Source organism: Cricetulus griseus, chromosome 6, assembly GCF_003668045.3.
Source record: "Cricetulus griseus strain 17A/GY chromosome 6, alternate assembly CriGri-PICRH-1.0, whole genome shotgun sequence".
NCBI lineage: Eukaryota > Metazoa > Chordata > Mammalia > Rodentia > Cricetidae > Cricetulus > Cricetulus griseus.
In genome coordinates this window covers 56,173,925-56,194,369 of record NC_048599.1, presented here as the reverse complement: position 1 = coordinate 56,194,369, position 20,445 = coordinate 56,173,925, and the positions used below count along the sequence as shown (strand labels likewise).

Below are 20,445 nucleotides of genomic sequence, written 5' to 3'. Positions count from 1 at the left end.
TGTGCATCCATCTAAGGAACGGCTGCGGCTAAAGCATTTAAAGCTGTGCTCCACTGTGGCATGGAGATGTCAAGAGCCGGGAGCTGGGGTGCAAATCTGGAGATTACAGGATGAGTAGTAGGGATAGTGAAGGAATGATGGCATCACCGGGGGTCGTGGGTCGTCGTGGTGGTTGCACGTGTCTTTAATCCTAACACTTGGGAGGCAGAGGCAGGTGGGTGTCTGTGAGTTCGAGGCCAGCATGGTCTACATAGTGAGTTCCAGGACAGCCAAGGCTCCACAGAGAGACCCTGACTCGAAAAACAAAATCAAGGGAGAAAGAAAACCCCAGTACTGACATGTAAAGTGAGAGGCAGCAAGCTCCATCGCTAGAGTGAAAACCTGTTTGTCCTGACTGGAGAGGCACTAAAGGCAGAATCTGGGCTGAAGTCCGCCTGCCAAAGGAAAGCAAGAAAGCCTTTGAAGAGAAGGCTTGCAAATCCTGCCCTACAGCATCTTTATGCAAATGCATCAGGGCCCTGTGGCAACTGCATGCCTTCTTTCGTTCTTGTTAGTGTTATGCGCTTTGCAGGATGGAAACCAGAGGTTGCAGCGCAGAGCGGGTTTCTCAGAGTGCATTCGGCGTCCTTCCTGCAGCGGCACTGTTCTAGTTAATAACACAAAACACCCGGGCAGCACCTCATTCCTAAACTTGCTGTTTGAGGTGCTAGCTAGCCTTAGATGAGGCACCACAGGCTTCTGCAGCCACAGACCCGAAGTGGCTTCTTTCTGTAGGCCGCTTTCCTGCCTCAGGGCTGCTGAGTCTGCACAAAGCCCCGCCCCTCAGAAACTCCGCCCCCAAGCTTTCCAGCAGGAGCAGGCCCCGCCTCGGGGCCGCGCGCAGCCTGATCCAGGGCACGCCCCTGCCAGACCCTTGACGGTGGGACCTTTAGAACCACCTCGCCGCCGAGTCCAGCAGACACCCCGGAGCAAGAAGGCAACATGGCAGCTCCAGCTAAGGCCGAGAACCTGTCCCTGGTGGTGCACGGACCTGGGGACATTCGCTTGGTAAAAGGGGAAGGAGGGTGGGAAACCAGGCAGCCACCCACCCAGCCCTGCCTCACGCCTCTGCAAGCCCAGCAGTGGTCCCCACTCCCAAGTTCCTGTCGCTCACAGGACCGAGCCGTTTGCCGTACCAAGCACCCCGGCTGCCCCCTGTTTACCCAGATCTTAGCTGGTTACCGGGGGGTGGGGGTGGGGTAGCAGTTAGCAGGCCGTTATCTGTCTCCTGGGAGAGTTCTGGTCGCGTGCTCCCGGAACTCAGCCCCGTGCCTGGCACGTGGCCTGTGCCCTGGACCGTTGAAAACAAGTCAAGCCTTCGTCTGGTCTCCCTCGCTAGCTGCAAATTCACGCTCTTGCTATTATTGCTCTTCAGAGGGAGACTGCCAGGATTCAGATCTACTCAGATCTCCGGGTAGACCTTGCAGGGCAGAAAAGGGTGGCAAGGCGGCACTTAAAAGCAGTGAAATTCAACTTAATCCCGGTAATATCCCCTCGCAGAATTATTATTTTTTTCACGAGAGGATCCAGGATTCAGTCAGTGCACAATGCACTTTAACTGGGTACATAGCCTATCACTTATCTTCCTTAGTCCAACTCTGTGTCACTTCCCTGGAGCATTCTGTGTACCTCTGGCTTTAAACTTGGTTCTGCCCCCTGAGCCAGAGTCCAGACATCTGCTGAATCATCTCTGTGGTCATGCCAAAGTTCCTTTGACAAAGTCCATTTCACTGGGACATGCAGTGTGTGGGTTGGGTACCAGCCATCGCTGCTGCTCCCCCCCCCCCATCTTTGTCTCCATCCCGTTCAAAGAACACGTACCAGGAGAGACCCATCCTGATGAAAAGTTCTTGTCTCTCACTCCACAGAATGCACGCAGACTTGAGTTTGGAAGCATTCTCAAATGTTCAAGGAGTTCCTTAACTCCTCTACCTGTAGGCCTATTTTTAGGTAGATTCTAAACCAAGAACCCTTGACGGGAGCTGACACTCCACTTCTTCAGATGATGGAAAGAGTGCCATCCCCAAGATTAGTTAGTTTTGGTTAGTTACCATGGCAAAGGCAAGAACTCGTTTCTTGTGCTGTTCCCAATCACTTTGGAACATCCACCCAATATTCTGAATTAAAAAGACACTGTGATTGTTTATTACTGTTAATGGCAGGTATGGGGACAGAAAAGTGATGTGTTTCTACATAGCTTACAGAGTGATTTTGAACTTAGTTCTTCATGCCACTGATGTTTACTAAGTGAGACTATGCCTGCTATGGACCTAGGCATTAGGCTGAGGGCCCAGAAAGGACATAGGCCTTGCTCCCAAGCATCCCAAAAGAGGGAGACAGATTGAAGAAATCATTAAAGGACTGTCCTGTACAAAGGATTGTTCTGCCCCAAACTGCTCTTTAAGGTAAATTGCAGATATCTTAGCTTGCCTGGAAATAACCCGTGAAGTGAGAGGCCATAAGAGCTTTTAGTGGACATTGTGCTGTTGTTGGGGCCCCTATTGTTTGCTGCAGCTTCGGGCGATGAAACAGGATCCACCAAACTCAAGAAACACACATGGGAAAGGGAGCATAGGGAGGGGAGCAGAAATGGAAAGAAGAGAACAGGCAGGAGGCACTTGCTTATATAGGGAACGGAAAGTTTTAGAATGAGTCTCAGCAGTTGGGGCCTTTGAAACTGGAGTCATGGAGCTGCTGTTGGCCCAGCTCTGTATGGGCCCAGTATCACATGGTTTCTACATGCAGAGTTTCTACATGGTTTCTACCTAATACATGCACAATGCAGCCATGCAACCTTTGACAGCTGTCAGCCAGGAGGGATCACGTGTCAAAGATGGATGTTGGGTCCTGGGCGAGGAGAGAGCCTGAGGATTACAGAGCTTCCCCCCTCCCCCCAAAGATTCCCTAAGGAGAAGGCCCAGACCCAGGAGAGGGCTGGCAGGGAGTGACATGCGGGTGCTGAGGAGAAACCACAGGCAGGAGAAGGAAAGGAGCAGCAACGGGGCCAGTTTGCCCAGGACCTGGGGAGAGGGAGAAGCAAGAATAGCAACACCTATAATCCAGCACAGGCCTCCTGGGCTTTTCTGCTCCTTGTCCAGCCATCACCCCCATAGGGTACCTCTGCCCTCTATTTCCTTAAAGCAGATAGATTCAGCAGTATAAGTTTGGGTGGTGCTACCAGCACGGAACCACAGCATCAGGGAGGAGTCCTACGGAAGATTTGAGGGCACATGTTCTCTCGTAGGAGAACCACAGTGAAACCCAAGATGTCCGAGCATAGTAGATCAAGCGGTAGTGGCTTTTGAAATCCATAGCAGCTTGGCTATGGATTATAAAATGGGGAAGGGGGAAGACACCATTTTCTCTTTTGATATGACACCAACCACTCTCCTAGGTCTTTCCACTGGGATTGGGTGGTGACTGAGATCTAGCTTTCATTTGAATGGACTAGGGGCAGGGTCTACTGATTTAAAAAAAACCCTTATCTCAGGATTTCACATGAAAGGAATTGTTTGGAGAAACACCATTCCTAAAATCTAAACCAGGAATCCGAAGGGCTCTGAAGGGAAGGAGAACTCAGGCTTTCTCAGTGTTGCCTTCCTGACACCAGTAAGGCCAGAAACTGGCCAATGTCCAGGGCATGGCTCTGGGAAAACAGGACCTGGGCCACTTTGCTGAGACAAGCAGGAAGGAAACCCAATACCCAGCCTCACCTCTGCCTACTGGGAAGATGGGATTGGGATTCCCTTTCCTTGCTGCAGTAACTGAAGTCTTCTCACACTTAGAGTCAACATGGCAAGGCAGGAGGGGTTGTGATTTGGTTGATAAAGTGAGAGAAGGGATGTACATGCTGCTGCGCCTCCCCCCCACAGCGCGCGCGCGCGCGCGCGCGCACGCACACACGCACACACACACACACACACACACACACACAGACAGACTAGTAGATGTGTGTATACACAGTAGGAGAGTGGTAGATGTGCATATGCATGCATATATATTAGGACAGACCAGTAGCTTTCCTTCAGAATGAGGGGGAAAAGCCCAAATGGCTCTATTTTTATTATTATTTTTTAAATTTATTATGTATACAACATTCAGCTCAGAAAAGGGCACTAGATCTCATTACATGTGGTTGTGAGCCACCATGTGGTTGCTGGGAATTGAACTCAGGACCTCTGGAAGAGCAGTCGGTGCTCTTAACCTCTGAGCCATCTCTCCAGCCCTATTTTATTATTTTTGCTTTGTATTTGTTTGTTTGTTTTTGAAGACAGGGTTTCTCTTTGTATCCCTGCCTGTCTTGGAACTCACTCCATAGACCAGGCTGGCCTCAAACAGAGATCTGCCTGCCTCTGCCTCCTGAGTGCTTGGATCAAAGGTGTGCGCCACCAACACCTGGCTTCATATTTCTCTATTTTAAGTGGAGACATTGGTACTTAAGGAAGCAAGAGGAAGACAGAAATGAGTCAGCTGATGTACAAGGAAGCAACCTACCCATCAGCAAGCATTGTTAGTTCCTGAGGGTTGTCTCAAAAAGGAGATAGTAAACTCAAAGCCAGAGGTCCTGGGTGGAGTTAGTTCCACTCCACTGCTCTTAGTTGTGTGGCTTAACAATGTTTTGTTTTGTTTTTTCCCCTCCTGCTGTCATTATCTTGAAGAGAGGCACCAGGCCTGTAATCCCAGCTACTCAGGAGACTGAGGCAGGAAGACTGACTGAAAGTTCAAGGCCTGATTGAGCTACAAAGTAAGTTCAAGGCCAGTGGTAGAGGCTAGGTTAAATTCCTAAGGGGGGGAGGCTCAGTATTCATTTGGGTTGTGGGGGCTTCAGTGGCACTGTGCTTATAAAAAGGCCACCAAAGAGTCCCATGCTCATCACTGGTATGTGCTAACTGTGGAGTTAGGCAGGAGGCCAAAGCCTTTAAGCCATCTTAGCATGAAGAGATGGATAAAGGCCCAAACCAGCAAATGTATGGGCAACTTTGGCAAAATTCTTAGAATGTGGACCAGGCAGAACTCCATATTAACTGCAGTGGTTCAATATATGCCTCTTTGGCCCATCTTGCAAAATCTAGAACTTGCTTTTCTTTTTTGGGAATGGATTACTGGTTCGTGAAACTGGAGTAGGAGACAGCTGACTTCGATTTTCTGCACAAAAGCTTTGTTTGGTGTTGGGGGCAAGTGGGTAGCTTGTGAGTTTTTACATTAAAAATATTTTATGCTGTAGAGTTTGCTAGAATAGTAAGGAAATTAACAAGAGGGATCAAGCCATTGCTAGATTACTACAGTCCAGCCGTGTGCCAGGTACTTGGGTTCAGGGCTGCACAAACAGCTTTCAGTTCTTTAGCAGATGGACAGAATGGTTTGATTTTTCATTTCCAGCTGACCACAGACTCATGATTGCACTGGACTTCCCAGGTCAGAATGCTAACCATTCCTAAATGTGCCTCCCAATTTTCTGCCTCATTGCATCACAGATGAACTCATGGGCCATCCTCTGAGTGCATGCTATCTTTTCTTCCTGGAAACCAGGCCTCCCTTGTTTCAGAGTGTAGGTAGAGAACTGGTCAGCTGCTGTGGCAGACAGCTGAGCACCCTGGAGAAGGCAGTAAGGTGGTGTTTGGGTGTTTGTTTCATACTGTCATTGACTTTATGAGTAGAGAACAAGGTCAAGGAAAAGTCACTTTAAAGTAATGGGTTAATATAATTTTATTATACAGGGCAGAGAAAATAATGCATCAGTATGAAGTTTAAATAGTAATCGGGATTCGGTGAAGAGATTTCTTGAGTGTTTTGCTTTTTTTGAGGAAATGCAACATGCCTAGGTCGAAAGCATTGCTTTGAGGACTAGCAAGATGGTGTTTGCTGCCACACCTGACAGCTTTGGTTTGCTATCTGGAACCCACATGGTGGCAAGAGAGCACTGACTCCCAGAAGTTGTTCTCTGATGTCCACCTGTATGTTGTGGCATGTGCATTAGTAAGATGCAGGGACAAAAGAACTACATTCTCTGTCTAATAAAACACATTAAAAATAACCCAGCCTTGCTACGTACACTTTACTGATAGATTTTGGATGAAAAGAAAGGAATAGCTATGATCACCTGGCCACTCAAATGGTGCCGGAAATCCCGTCTCTTTCCCTGGTTGGTGTTGTCAACACCTGATGGAGCAGATAACTTGATCCTTATTAGTGATCAGCTGGATTTAGTCTGGGAGAAAACCCAGAGAGAGTGGGGCTGGCTACTCAGTCATTTAGTCTGTCGTCAGTGCCTATAACCCCAGCTACTCACAAGGCTGAGTCAGGGACACTGAAAGTTAGTGAGTCCTTATCTCAAAAGTAAGAAAAGGATGAGAGAAGCAACTTAGGGGTAGGTGCTTGGTTACCATGAGCAAGGCCCTAGGTTCAACCCTCTGCATTAACAGAGAAGAAAAGCTTGAAGTACTTACTTGTCAGTCACTTCAGGGTAGAAATAGGACCCCAAACCCTATTAGAAAACAAGGAGTCAGATAATAACAAACTGTCCAAAGAAATACTTCCTTTCTTTTTATCTAAATTGTGTTGCTATAGTAAACAAAACCCAAACCATTGATAAGCCATTTCAAATTCAAAACCAGCAACCTGGCTTTTCTGCAAAATGCTTGGAAAAGTGATTGCCTTTGCTAAAAAGGCCCAAGGCATAGAGCTAACTGTTTCTAATCAAAGTAGAAGGAAGCAAAAAATTTGATAGGGTCTTAATGTTGTAGGAAAGTAACCATATTCTGAGAAGACAAGTACTTATAGATTAGGGGAACTCCCCTTTAAATACTCCATATAACGACATATATGTGTGTACTGTGTATAGTGAATATTTTATTGCCAACAGATTTAGTTAGTTCTTAATATGGTTGTTGAAGGTAGAGGTTTTCTACAAACCAGATTTATACTATGAACATTACTTAGCTGAGGAAACTGGGTCAAAGTTTGCAGAGTGTTATCAGTCCAATATAAAACAATGCGAATACTTATATGAGACTGCATGAGCCTTTGTCTATTGTTGCTAACAGGCATATTCTTGTTTACTCTAAGCATATAGTCTTGTTCTTGCATTTTGAATTAGGAAAAAATATATATTACTTGATGAGAATTGAATAGTCTTCTGTCCCACAGGAAAAGCATCTTACAGGAAGAAATGCCTGAGCACCAGGCCCTAGAATACAAAAGCCTGTTGGAAGCCAGGTGCAGCCAATGACCTTTAATCCCAGCACTTGGGAGGCAGATCTCTGTGAGTTTTGAGGTCAGCTTAGTCTACACATCAAATTTCAGTTGGGGTTACAGTCTCCAAAACCAAAAAAACCCTATATTGGATAGACCTATCTGGGTGTTTCCAGACACTTGAATCCCAGCACATCCAAATTTAAGTCACCTGAGGGTCCCACATGTGGGAGACCTTGGCAGATTTCATGGCAGTGAGGGTGACTGAGGAGGGCAGACGTGCCAGGCAGACAGAGCTTAATGAGAAGTTTTATTAAAGAGGGAAGGAAAGAGAAAAGAGGTAAAGAGACACAGAGACAGAGAGGACAGAAGAGAAGAGGGAGACAGGAAAAGTCCTGTCTGCCCCAGGGGAACAGCAGGGAAGAGAGAGTGGAAAAGAGAGCATAAGGGGTTTCCTTCCTTCCTTCCTTCCTTCCTTCCTTCCTTCTTTCCTTCCTTCCTTTCTTTTTTAAAGATTTTATTTATTATGTATACAACATTCTGCTTCCATGTATATCTGCACACCAGAAGAGGGCACCAGATCTCATAAGGGATGGTTGTGAGCCACCATGTGGTTGCTGGGAATTGAACTCAGGACCTCTGGAAGAGCAGTCAGTGCTCTTAACCTCTGAGCCATCTCTCCAGCCCGAGTCTTTCTTTTAAAGGGGTCCTTTGCACCTGTGTGCAGACTAGTAGTCATGGAACCCTGGGCTGATGAGGGTACTACCTGAGTGCATTCTGCCAGGTGACTTGGGCAGGCCAGCATAATGCCTGAATCCTTACACCACAGGAATTAGCATCGTTCACTCCCTTTTCATGTGGGATCATGAGGAAGGAGAGGGAGAAATGGCCCTTATGTGAATGTGTTGGGTGTGCCTGGAGGTGAGATTGAGGCATGGTATGAGGGGTGTGGGACTTTGGAGGCTGATGGGGAGTCTAAACAGATTCTTACTTCAGAAAGATTGCCGTCAGTAGGACAGAGGCTGGACAGAACAAGGAGAGCCTGGGCAGAGGACCAGCTCAGTGGACTATGGGAGTGCTTCCAATCCTTTATTCTGACCGCCTCACATGCCAGGACCAGTGTTTAGAACAAACCTCTTGCCCAACTGGAAAACCTTTGGCTTTTCCTCCCACTCTCAGAACACAGGACAAATACGGAGGGATAGGGGGAAATGGAGCAGGAGGAGTGACAATAGTGTCTCCTTCACCTTACGTATTCAGCACAACCCATCTAGGTCACAGGCCGTCTGACAAATGGAAGCAAGTGGCAAAGACATCTGCTAAGAAAAGAAAAAAAGAGAGAAAAGAGAGAAGAATTTGGGCACAGGTCACATCTACCTCCCCCATACCCTGCCTGTCTCTTTAAGGCATGGGGGTGGCTTCATCTCCACATAACAAGAAGCTAGAGCCCTACTTTAGCTCTTCCAAATCCCAGCCCTTTCAAGGGCTAATTTCTCTCAAAGTTAACATGGAAACAATGGGAGTCTCATACTCCCCTACAACAGTTTGAAGTACTTTGCCCGTTCCCAAAGGACAAGGCTGTTCAGAGTTGGTTTAACTGTTAGGGAACAGAACTTGGGGTTATTTCTTGTGTAATAAAAGCAAACATATTTGCTGTGGGTCGGCACTCCTTTCATGATTATCCTCATGATACAAAAGAGGAAATTCAAGAGGTTATGTAACAAGCCCTAGGTACATAGCGGGTTGAGGAGAACCAGCTTTGCACTTGGGCAGGCTCTTCCAGTCTGACATCTGCCCAGGTCCACACAGGCTGTCTGTAGTCCTCAATCTGTAGGTCATGACTCCTTTGGGGTTGAATAACCCTTTCACAGGGGCCACATACCAGATATCCTACATGTCAGATACTTTCATTACAATTCGTAACAGTAGCAAAATTACAGTTATGAAGTAGCAACAAAATAATTTTATGGTTGGAAGTCACCACAACATGAGGAACTGTGTTAAAGTGTCCCTAGCATTAGGAAGGTTGAGAGCCACTGACCTAGGTAGGATTGGTTGAGGGTGTGAATTCAAATATACCAATGGAAAGGGAGCCTATGATGAGACATTCAAGACATATGTGTATGTATGTATGTATATATATATATATATGACACACACACACACACACACACACACACACCCCTGGGATGGCAGAGACAGCTGAGATGGCCCCATCTACTACTCAGGGACATCTTCCTAGGGACTTTCTAAGGGTTACTGCCAGTGAGTGTGCTGCAGAAAGAATGGTGGCGAGATATGTCATTCGGATAGGTATTTCTGACTGGAAAAGTTCCAGAATGCTGACAGAACTAAAGAAGACATCCTGTTTAGGAAACCTTGAATGTGTCTGAAAGGACAAAGTCACGGGAAATAAAGTGGAAACCTAGGGTCTCAAGGGAACTAAGCAAGTGTCTGTGTCCACACCCCTTTGAGGCATTCATTATGCCCCTGAGATACAGTCCTCAAGAACCTTGAGAGATAAAGAGATAAAGGAAAATTTAGCACCAGGGAAATCTGAGATGCAAAAGGAGATTAAATAAACACGATTGCAGCCATGGCACACTACCTTCTTAGTGTCTAGTGGCCACGTTGTGGTAACTTGGAAAAACTGTGGGACCACAGTGATACTTAGGATAATATTTACAAGCTAAGGCTTATTTATTTATTTTGAGACAAAGTCTTGTTGTGCCTAGTTTAGGAAATGTTCAAATTCTAGATCCTCCTACCTCAGATTTTCCAAAACTGGGGCTATAGAGATATACTACCATGACCAGCTGTGAGAATTTTTTTAAATAAAAAGGCATTTTATTTTATTTTATATTTGTATTGTGTGTGCATGCTTGGGTGCGTATGACTGTACCTGCATCTGCAGAGGCCAGAAGATGGTGTTGGATCCTTTGGAGCTGGAGTTATAGGCATTTATAAAAGCCTAACATGGGTGCTAGGATCCAAACTCTGGTCCTCTGCAAGATCAGCAAGCACTTTCAATTGCTGAGCCACCTGTCTCTCCAGCTTCCAGTGGTTGCTCTTAATATAGTGTTGTGCCCAGTGGCATATTCCCTGCAGAGAGGGGGAGGCAGGCAGGTGCTGAGTGTGCATTGAAAGGGTGAGTGAAATCATCAAGAGAAAGGGGCAGTTTAGGCTGCAGCTCATTTGGTAGACTGCTTGCCTTGTATGCACAAAGCCTTGGTGTTGTAATTTTAAAAAACGCTGTGAAGAGAAGTCACACCATACAACAGGGCTCAGATGGGAGATTTATCGGAAGTGGAGAGAGAAGGGGCAGAGAGAGGTGTGGGAGGGGGCAGAGATGGGTCCCTGGGGCAAAGAGTAGGGGAAGAGAGGGAGAGAGAAAGAGAGAAAGAAAAAGATGGGAGGTGGGCCAGGCTCGTCTTTTAGAAGGGCACATAGCAAATGTGCACAGGGGGTGCTTTTAGTGGCTGCAGTTGAGGAAATATCCCGTCAGGACCCCAAGGGCAAGCCAGTACAGATGCCAAATACTAACTAACAATTAGCTTCCTTTTTTTTAGCACCACAGGAATATGGTGTGGTGGCGCTCAGCTGTACTCCCAGTATTTGGGAGGAGAGACTTAAACTCTTGGATACATAGCTAGAGAGAGGAGAGAGGTGGGTGAATGGTGTGAAGCATGAAGTTTTCAGCCTTTTCTGCTACTAGACGGTAAATAGACTGCCAGCACAGCACCCTCTAGAGTTCTGAATAGTTACTGCATTTCTGCATGTGGACTAGGGATAAAGTTTTGTAGTACGTAAATCTCCGGTGACTCAGGGCTTACTTGGTGTGCCAGCTGTCACTCTGAGCCCTGGCTGGAAGCAAAGATAGGAAGAATGTGGAATTGGGTATCAGTGTCTGGGGATTTGCCTGCTGGTGCCGTTGGTAGGGGTGTGGGGCAAGGTTCCAAGTCAGAAACAAAATTGGTGATCATTAAATTCCATTGAAATTAAAGTTTAAAATTTCACCTGACTTAACGTTAAGAAACACAGGTCTACACAATTTAGGATGTTAGTAATTTCAAACATTAGACTGGTGACTTTGAGAAGGACTTTGGTGATACCTTTTTTAAGGTGGTGACTTATAGATTTTTTTCCCCCTTTAAATTACTGAGAAGGAAAAAAAAAAAAAAAAAAAAAAACAAGATAAAAAACCAACCACTCTTCCCCCAGAAAACCCAAAAAGTTTCTTAAGTACTTTAAACATTTTCCCCTCACAAGAAGCTCTTTTTGTGTTACGCAGTTGGTGCCTCATTCCTGGGCTCAGGTAGTAGTCATCCACCCTTAGCCACTGGGCAGGGTGCTACCTATCCCAATTCTTCATCCTTGCCTGTGGGGAATGGTTTCAGGCTGTGCGGCACCAGGGCTGCACCCAGGATGCCTGTTGATCACTTAGCACAGGTACCCAGGGATTGGGTTGTATTTCTCTGGAGGAGTTCACTGAGCACTGAATTTTCTGGGCAGAAGAGCCTGGGGGTCTGAAGTGAATGAAGCAGTTAGACTTCATTTGGAAGCTCTGTTTGGGGAAGGCCACCACTGGCCATGCGGCTGAGCAAGGTACCTGGTGTTGAAGAAATGGGAGCGTGGTAGTGTTGAGTAGCATTTTGTTCTAGATGGTGTCAGTGTGGACTGAGGCTGTGAAGCTGCCTATAACAAGTGGCTTGAGCCAGGCCTGGGGACACAAAGCCTAAATCCTAGCAGGACAAGAGAATCATGAATTTGAGGCCAGCCTGGGGTACATAATGGATTCCAGTACATGGGTACAGAGGGAGACCATGTTTCATAAAATTAAAACAGCAGCGCAGGGAACTTTTGGAAGGTTGAAAGCTCTTCTTCCTTTTTTTTTTCTTTTAAAAATATTTATTCATTTATTGTGTGTGTGTGTGTGTGTGTGTGTGTGTCTGGAGTTGGTTCTCACCTTCTTACATGTGGGTTCCAGTGATCAAACTCCGGTTGTCAGGCTTGGCCAAAAGCACCTGTACCTGCTGAGCCATCTCACTGTCCAGTAAGGTAGAAAGCTAGAAACACAGCCCCCATTGGAATACTCTGCGTGGGGTCCACCTGTCAGTCACTTCTTATGATTGACAGCTCTTTCTGTTGCCCAAAGAAAAAAGGTCACCCTCCCTCCTTAGCAGTTCAGTGGAGACTGGTATGGGCGTCAGATACAGCTGGGCTGAGCCCTGGTTAATCACTGCCTGGTGATAGGATCTTGACCAAGTTATGTAACTCCCTAACCTCAGGTTTCTCATCTGTAAACTCTGGGCTTAGTAAGAGAAAGCTAAAGTATTATCTCCCCCACAGCAGGCACTGTAAACATTTCATTGCCTTCTCCCTTTGCTTCTTGTCCACCTACAAAGAAGTAATAAAGTGAACACTTGCCTACTCAATGTCCTCCCTCCTTGTCAACCTTGACTTTACCCTGGCCAATTAACCATGGAGAAAAGTTTAGTAAGCAAGTTCTATTTTGTACGTGATTCCTTTTTATTTTTTTGATGTGCATTGGTGTTTTGCCTGTGTGTATGTCTGATCCCTTGGAACTGGAGTTATAGACAGTTGTGAGCTGCCATGTGGATACTGGGAATTGAACCAGGGTCCTCCAGAAGAGCAGCCCCTGCTCTTATAACCCTTGAGCCATCTCTCCAGCCCCTCAAATTCTATTCTAATACTAGCTGTGAACACCACAATACCTCAGGTTGCTCTTTGCACTAAAATGCAGAGCCCCTGGGCTCGTAAAATGTGTTCCCTTGAGCTCCTAAAATTCCAAATGGGAGCTTTTAGAAGAGAGTACTGGGTATCCCATCTGCCTATTCTGAAGTAAAGAGAAGAGAGTCATATTGTAGCCACCCTCCCACCTGTCTAGAGATACAGTCCTTGCAAGCACCTGTATCTTACACCCTCCTCCTTTCCCAGTAGGAATACATCAGACCAAACATCTGTATCTGAGAACAAGATTTCCAGGATGAAAAGATCCAATATGGAAGGCAAATGTAGAGACCCAGAGCAGCTCAGACATCCTTTCTGCAGGGGGACACATCTAGCACACATTTTTTCTTAGTTCTAGGCAAGTAGCACCAAAGGGGGTGGTGCGTTGAGTAACTAGAGTAGCTTCGTTCAGGATTTGACATTCTGATCTAGAATTGGGCTTTAATTGTGGAGGGGTTGGCAGTTTTCCAGGGAGGGAACCCAGCTTCAGACCTTTGTTTGTTCCATTCTGTGGCATGTCCCTAGTTACAGGTGTGGTTTTCCATTGCGTTTGGAATATACTGTGCATGCCATTATTTGGGTCCATGGCTCTGTTCCCAGCATTATGGTGAAGAGCAGGGCAGGTTTTCTAGCCTGCCCTCTGCTGCACCTCTTCAGTGTTCACAGGTAGCAGAATTTGGTTTGAACTTGTGTTCTAAGAAATAATTAATGAAACTCCAAGTGAATTTTTTAAAGTGGAAATACGTTTATAGGGGTAAGTTATTATGCACACTAAATAACCTTCTCTGTTTTATGTATTTCAGGAGAACTACCCAATCCCTGAGCCAGGCCCAAATGGTAGGTCCTTGGGAAACTGAACTGACATTGTACTTGCTGGTGTTGGCCTTGGAGGCCTGTGCATTCACCCCTGCTCCTTTTTCCCTACTGGTTAACGTGTTTATTTACTTCTTTGTCCATTGGCCACAATGGTTTATCTTGGCTACTGTATGAAGTAACAGAATCAGTGATAGAAGGGGAAAAACTAAGATAACAGATTGCTGAACTACCCTGGGTTTTTGGCATGAAGCATGTGGACCAAAGACAGAACCAACCCCTCTAACCTAACACCCAAGTACCATGTCTACCAGATTAGATGCCAAATCATATTCTGGTTCTAGAAATCTATGGAACTAAATCTTGTAGTTAGCAAAGGAGCCTTGTGTTAGCACACCCAAGAGGGCCAGCCCAGAACTATCTACCTGTCCAGTAGGGGTGGGAGGAGCTGTGGGAAGCCCTGTCCCTTCCTTTAATCAACCAAGTACAGAAAGTGACTGAGTATGTAGGGGCAGGGCTCCTAACACCTTTGCTCCACTGTTCGACCCACTGGGCTGAGCTGCCATTCTGGTTTCCTGGTGGCATCTAGACCTAGGGAGGTCATGTCAACTGTTGCCTAGTGTATATCTCTTCCATTCCAGAATCCAGTTCATAGTCTATAGGACTCCAGGGTGAAGCTAGGGCCAATGGGCAGGGTCTTAAGTCCCTCAGATCCCTTTGCTCTTCTTGATGACCTGGGATGGCCTCTCCACCCTGCCATACTTCAGTCCAGAAGCACAGATTCTGGGCAAACATCAGATTGAAGCCAACTTTCTTGGTAACTACTAAGCTTTGCTACTCAAAGGTCAGCTGCATTATTGACTTACAGTGATAAGACATAAATAACAGCTGTTTCTATCAGCAATGCAAATGGAAGGCTTAAACATTTTCACCAAGATACCATGTTCAGAGAAGTGGAGGAGGCGCCTCACTGTAGTCTGACAAGGTGGCTTTGGGTGCAGAGGTGGCCAAGTAAGGTGTGAAGGGCTCTCTCCAACCCAGCCTACTGTCTTTTGTCTTTTGTCTTTTGCTTTGGTTGAATTAGAAGAGAGAAGGTATATTGGAAAGTGAGCATTCCAATAAGTTAGGTCTGATCTCTTGCTGCAAAGTTCACTGCAAACAGTGAACTTCTATAGGGAAAGCTCATAGAGAGTTTTTTCTGATTTTGGTAATTTTCCTCTGTCTTTGATCCCAGACTTCAGCCTGCTTGAGCTGAGACACAACAGTCCTAGCAGACCTCACTTGATTCAGTTCTCAGAGGGCAAGTGGAAGTCGAACTTACAGGAGAGCTAAGTAAAGCCGAGCCTTTTTAGAAAACAAGAACACGAGGAATTCAGTGTGGCAGTTCATCATGCAGTGACAAGCGGATCGATTTTCAGGGGGATAGGAGTCGGGCGCAGCATATGTTTGAAAACAGTTATCTCCTGCAAAACAGTCAGTTCTTTTAAGTGGTTGATACAGTGCTTCCTCCTTATAATATCTCGTTACAGCAGGATTGGTCAGGGCTCTCCAAACAAACCGAGCAAATAAGATATTTGTGTATGTATGTGCAGATATACGGGGGTGGGGGAAGGAGAAGGTGCATTTATTTTATGTTAAGCAACTGGCTCCTATGATTGAATGGTCTGGAAAGCTCCAGGTTTGCAGGGCAGCAGACTCAGGACAGTTTCCTGTATTAGAGACTTAGGAAAGTTTCTCGTTCAGAAAATCCCAGTCTTTGCTCCACAAGGCCTTTACTTGATTGGATGAGGCCTATCTACTTATGGAGGATAATCTGGTGCACTCACAATCTATTGATTTAAATGCTAATTGTACCATAAAACCCTTCACAACAGCCCACCCTGTGAGCAACATCTACATGGGTGTTTGACCAAACAACTGGGTACACTAACGGAGCCAAGGCAACATGTAAACTTACCCATCACACTTGGTTCCTTTGCTCTGTCAAGCTAGCTGTTCTGCCTTCCTCAGCTTGCTTAGACTCTCTGCTTAGCTTGTTTTCCTTTGTAGTCTCAAGTTGTACCTGATGCGGAGAGCCCAGCTCACTCTCCTGTCCCCAGGGAAATTGCTAGAGCCCCTGAGGGCGACAGGAGGCTTACCTTTTCCTCACGTGTTTTCTCTGCTTCAATTCTCTAACCAGATGTGCTGCTAAAGATGCATTCTGTGGGGATCTGCGGATCAGATGTTCACTACTGGCAGCATGGCCGAATTGGAGATTTTATTGTGAAAAAGCCAATGGTGCTTGGGCATGAAGCTGCAGGGACAGTCATAAAAGTAGGAGACATGGTGAAGCATCTAAAACCAGGTCAGTATAAATGTCACTGTGCTAAGCACAGAGGTACAGCAGCGGACAAGAGAGCGTTGGGTCCCTACATGTAGGAATCTTACCTTCTACCTCAGGGGGACACGACTTGGGACAAAAAGCAGGTACTTAGTCATAATGTGTGGTCGAGAATACAGGGGGCGATCAGCATGTCATGTCTAGACTCCTGTCTCCTTTGAAAAGGAGATGGAGAATGTGAAATGAATCAGAGAAAGGGGGAGAGGAAGTGCTCCTGTCATGTAAGCCACAAACAGCTTCCGAATACTAGAAATCAAGACTTTTTATTTTTTTAATTAATTACTCAGTGCCTCATTCTGTAGCCCAGGCTGGCCCAGACCTCACTTTGTAATCCAAATTGGCCAAGAACTCTTTAGAACCCAGGCTAGTATCTCAAGGTGATCCTTTTGTCCTAGCCTCCAGAGTGCTGTTACTAAAAGCATGAGCATGTGTGGCTTACATCATTCCAGATGTGAGTATTTCCTGTAGGCATACCCTTTAATTACTGAGCATCTAAAGAAAGTCTGTGTTGTGAGAGAATGAGTACTCTGCAACTTGGCATGCAAAGTGCACAATCAGCTTTCCCATGGTAGATCTATTCCAGCCCTACACCCTAGACCAGTGGTTCTTGAACCGGGATATCAGCTATCCTGCATATCAGATATTTATACTACAATTCGTAACAGTAGCAAAATTATATTAGGAAATAGCAGCAAAGTAATTTGATGGTTGGGGGTTACCACAACATGAGGAATTGTATCAAAGAGTTGTAGTATGGGGGGGGGGGGGCGTTGAGAACCGCTGCCCTAGAATCTTTGAATTAGAAAGATCTTGCTTTTCTTTTCAGATAGAGGCTCTTCTAGCCCTGTTGGCTTCCATCTTGCTCTATGGCCAAGGATGACATTGGAATCCTGACATTCCTGCTTCTAGTCACTTAATTTTTATCTCAGAATACATTTTAGTTTCAACAAGGCTAAGCCTCACACTCAACCTTTAAGCTAGTCAACTAACTTGACTTTCATTCCAAAGCTTCTTTTTTATTTTAATAGAAGTTTTAAAATTCTCTAACAGTTTCATGCATATAAATAATGTATTCCACCCACTATTGCCCCAGAATCCAGGAGTTCCCAACTTACCCACTCTTGACTCTCTGCCTTAAAACAAAACAGAGTCCCATTAGTACTGCCTGTTGGCATGTTGACTGATCTTGTAGACTTGACTTGTATGGGCCTTGTGCAGGTAGCCACAGCTACACTAAGTTCTTGAGTACAGACAGCCATGCCAGGTCTGGAAGACAGCATTTTACAGCTCTCCCCCTTAACTACCTCTTCCAAAATGATTGCTGAGCCTTGGGGTATGAGGTTGGTTCATCCCCATTTAGGGATGAACACTCAAGAGTCATTTGTTCTTATCACTTTGACCAGTTATGAGTCTCTATATTAACTGCTGACTACTGCAGAGAGAAGCCTTCCCGGCCAAGGTTGAGGGCAGCTCTAATCTATGTGTATAAACATAAATATAGTTTGATAACACATTCGTTTAGCATGACAACAGTGGTAAGTTTCGCCTTAGGCCCTGTAATATAGCCTTTGATTTTTTTTTTTTTATTAAATGGCTAGAAAATCAGCAGTTTAATAAAACCTGGGTTTGATTGCCCCAGAGTGCTGAGCTACAGCAGACTACATTGTCCCTCAAAACAGTGAATTAAGTCTGAACTAGCTTGGTAGTTGGTAGTGTTACCAACTTCCCTTTGCTAATGAGGCCATTGCATGGCCTGGGGATGACTTCAGATTAATTGGAGGAGGCTGGGGCTTGGCAAGAGGTGCTGTGAAACAGCTTAGTCTCTGAGACCAGACATAGAGAGGGATTGGTAAGCTTAGAAGTTAAACATGTGTCTCCTTTAGGAGGCTTAAGTCAAAGCCTTCATTCATTGTTAATGCAAGTTGAAAAAGCCCGTAGTGATACAGGCTTGTCCCAAAGTGGAAGGCTCTTATCTTCCAGCAGCCAACCAATGACTGATCCCTGCCTGGGTTCTCTAAATTCTAGCAAGTGCTTAGTCACTGTCTACTATGGGTTCAGACTTGGGTCAGGTACTTCAAGAAATGGAAAAAAAAAAAAAAAAAAAAGTGAGTCCTGGATTCATAGGTTTAGTTAGGGAGACCAGACATTAGAACTGCCAAAAACATCAACAATTGGAGGAAAAAAGTATATAGTCAGAGGTCAAAGAAAGGACACTGATTGTGAGCAAGGGTGGTTAAAGAAGTTTCATAGCTATGGGTCTGGGAGCTGGATATATGACAAGAATAATTATGAAAGGAAGAAGAAAGCTTGTATGTATTGGCTTGCAGTTCATCAAACACCAGTGCATATAATTATTTTATTATTGAGACAATGCCACAAGGTACACATTATTAGCTTTATTAATAGATGCAGACATTGGAATGTGGTTCTTGTCCAGGGTCACACAGCTGTCTGGAATGCCACCCTGTTCAATCTGGCTCCAAAGTGAATGTTTGAACCAGTGACTAGCCGCCTGTCATGTGAAATTTGAGAAGGTTTTGTTTTGAGTTAGTGAAGAGGGTCAGACCAGTAAAATGACACAGGTCACGTAATGAGTCTGGGTTCTCACACACCTATTCTCAGAGCAGATGTCTTGTATTGGGGAGTTGGCAGAAATGATACAGATGCACAGCCCCTCTTTAAAAAGGCTGTAAAATGTGAATTGTATAATGTAATAACTGGAAGTTAAAATGGGATAATGTTAAACTCCATCTTGAAGGTCAAGTTGAATATATTATTTTTTTTCTTAAATTTTTAAAAAATTTATTAATTTATTTTTCACATTCCAATCCCAGTTCCCCCTCCCTCCCCTCCTCCGGCTCCTCCCACTCCTCCTCCTCTCTCCCCTCCTGTCTGCTTCTCAGAGAAGGTAAGGCCTCCCCTAGGAAGCATCATCTCCTTGAGGCAGGACCAAGGCACCTCCCCACCCCCCACACCCCTGTGTCTAGGCAGAGCAAGGTATCATGATGGGTATTGTTCCGTAAGCAGCAGAGAAAGTACAGGGTGAGGACAGCTGAGGAAGAGTCAGACAAGCTGAGATGGACATCTTAAAAGTCACTGGGTTTCTGTGGATCTTTAGGGGTTTAGAATACAAAGCTTTATTTAAATTTTTGTTTTCAGTTTTAAAAATTGTATGTGTATAGGTGTTTTACCTACATGTGTATCTGTGCACCATGCGCATGCCTGGTGCCTGTGAAAGCCAGGAGGGGGCATCAGATACCCTGGAACTGGAGGTACAGTTGGTTGTGAACCACCATGTGGGTGCTGGGAATTAAACATGGGTCCTTTAGAAGAGGACACCCCCCCCCATTATGGCAAAATACATACGAAAGCAGACAACTTAATCCTTAAGGTACTCTCAATTTAAATGAGGAGTCAAGACACTCATAAAAATGATCATAACATGGGTTGGAGAGATGGCTCAGAGGTTAAGAGTACTGACTGCTCTTCCAGAGGTCCTGAGTACAATTCCCAGCAATCACATGGTGGCTCACAACCACCCTGAATGAGATCTGGTGCCCTCTTCTGGTGTGCAGATATACATGGAAGCAGAATGTTGTATACATAATAAATAAAAATCTCTAAAAAAAAAAAAAAGGATCATAACAAGTACCAACCTAAAAAACATACTTAGTGAAAAGCCAGATGCAACAAATGCACACCACGTGATCCCCATGTTTTAATGCTGCATAACTAGCATTGCTAATCTATAGTGAACAAACTAAATACCAGGTGTCTGGGGCTGGAGTGGAAGCTGACTGGGAATGGACACAGGGATGAAGTTTCTGTGTGTCTTGATGGGAGTTTTCCTCACACAGGAGAAAGTGTCTATCAGATTCATCTACTGTTCTACCTAATTTTCATTTAAACAAAGAAGTATAAGATGTTATTAGATTCTAGTAAATGATTGGCAGGCTGAAGGGTAATGGGCATTTTCAGTCAACTTAGAAATTCACTAGAAAAGATGGGAGAGGCTGGAGCAGTGGCTCAGCAGTTAAGAACACTGGCTGCTCTTCCAAAGAACCCAGGTTCAATTCCCAGCACCCACACACAGCTCACAACTGTCTGTAACTCCAGTCCCAGGGGACCCAGCACCCTCTCTGGCCTCTGAGCACCAGAGTAAGCACACACCAGGCCATGGTAGCTCTTCTTTTTTTCTCATTGAAAATACTTTTTTCATACAATATATTCTGATCACAGATTCCCCTCCCCCAACTCCTTCCATGATAGCA

At 45.4% G+C, this 20,445-nt stretch overlaps 1 protein-coding gene across 1 annotated transcript in view; it reads left to right on the top strand.

Moving 5' to 3' along the window:
- The first annotated feature begins 876 nt into the window (after nucleotides 1-876).
- Sord (sorbitol dehydrogenase) overlaps nucleotides 877-20,445 on the top strand; it is a 30,371-nt gene continuing 10,802 nt past the window's right edge. Inside the window, exons 1-3 of the mRNA XM_027421996.2 lie at nucleotides 877-1,047; nucleotides 13,785-13,818; nucleotides 15,974-16,138. Of these exons, the coding sequence (XP_027277797.1) occupies nucleotides 982-1,047; nucleotides 13,785-13,818; nucleotides 15,974-16,138 (265 nt within the window). The 5' untranslated portion in view covers nucleotides 877-981. The remainder of the gene's footprint in view (nucleotides 1,048-13,784; nucleotides 13,819-15,973; nucleotides 16,139-20,445) is intronic.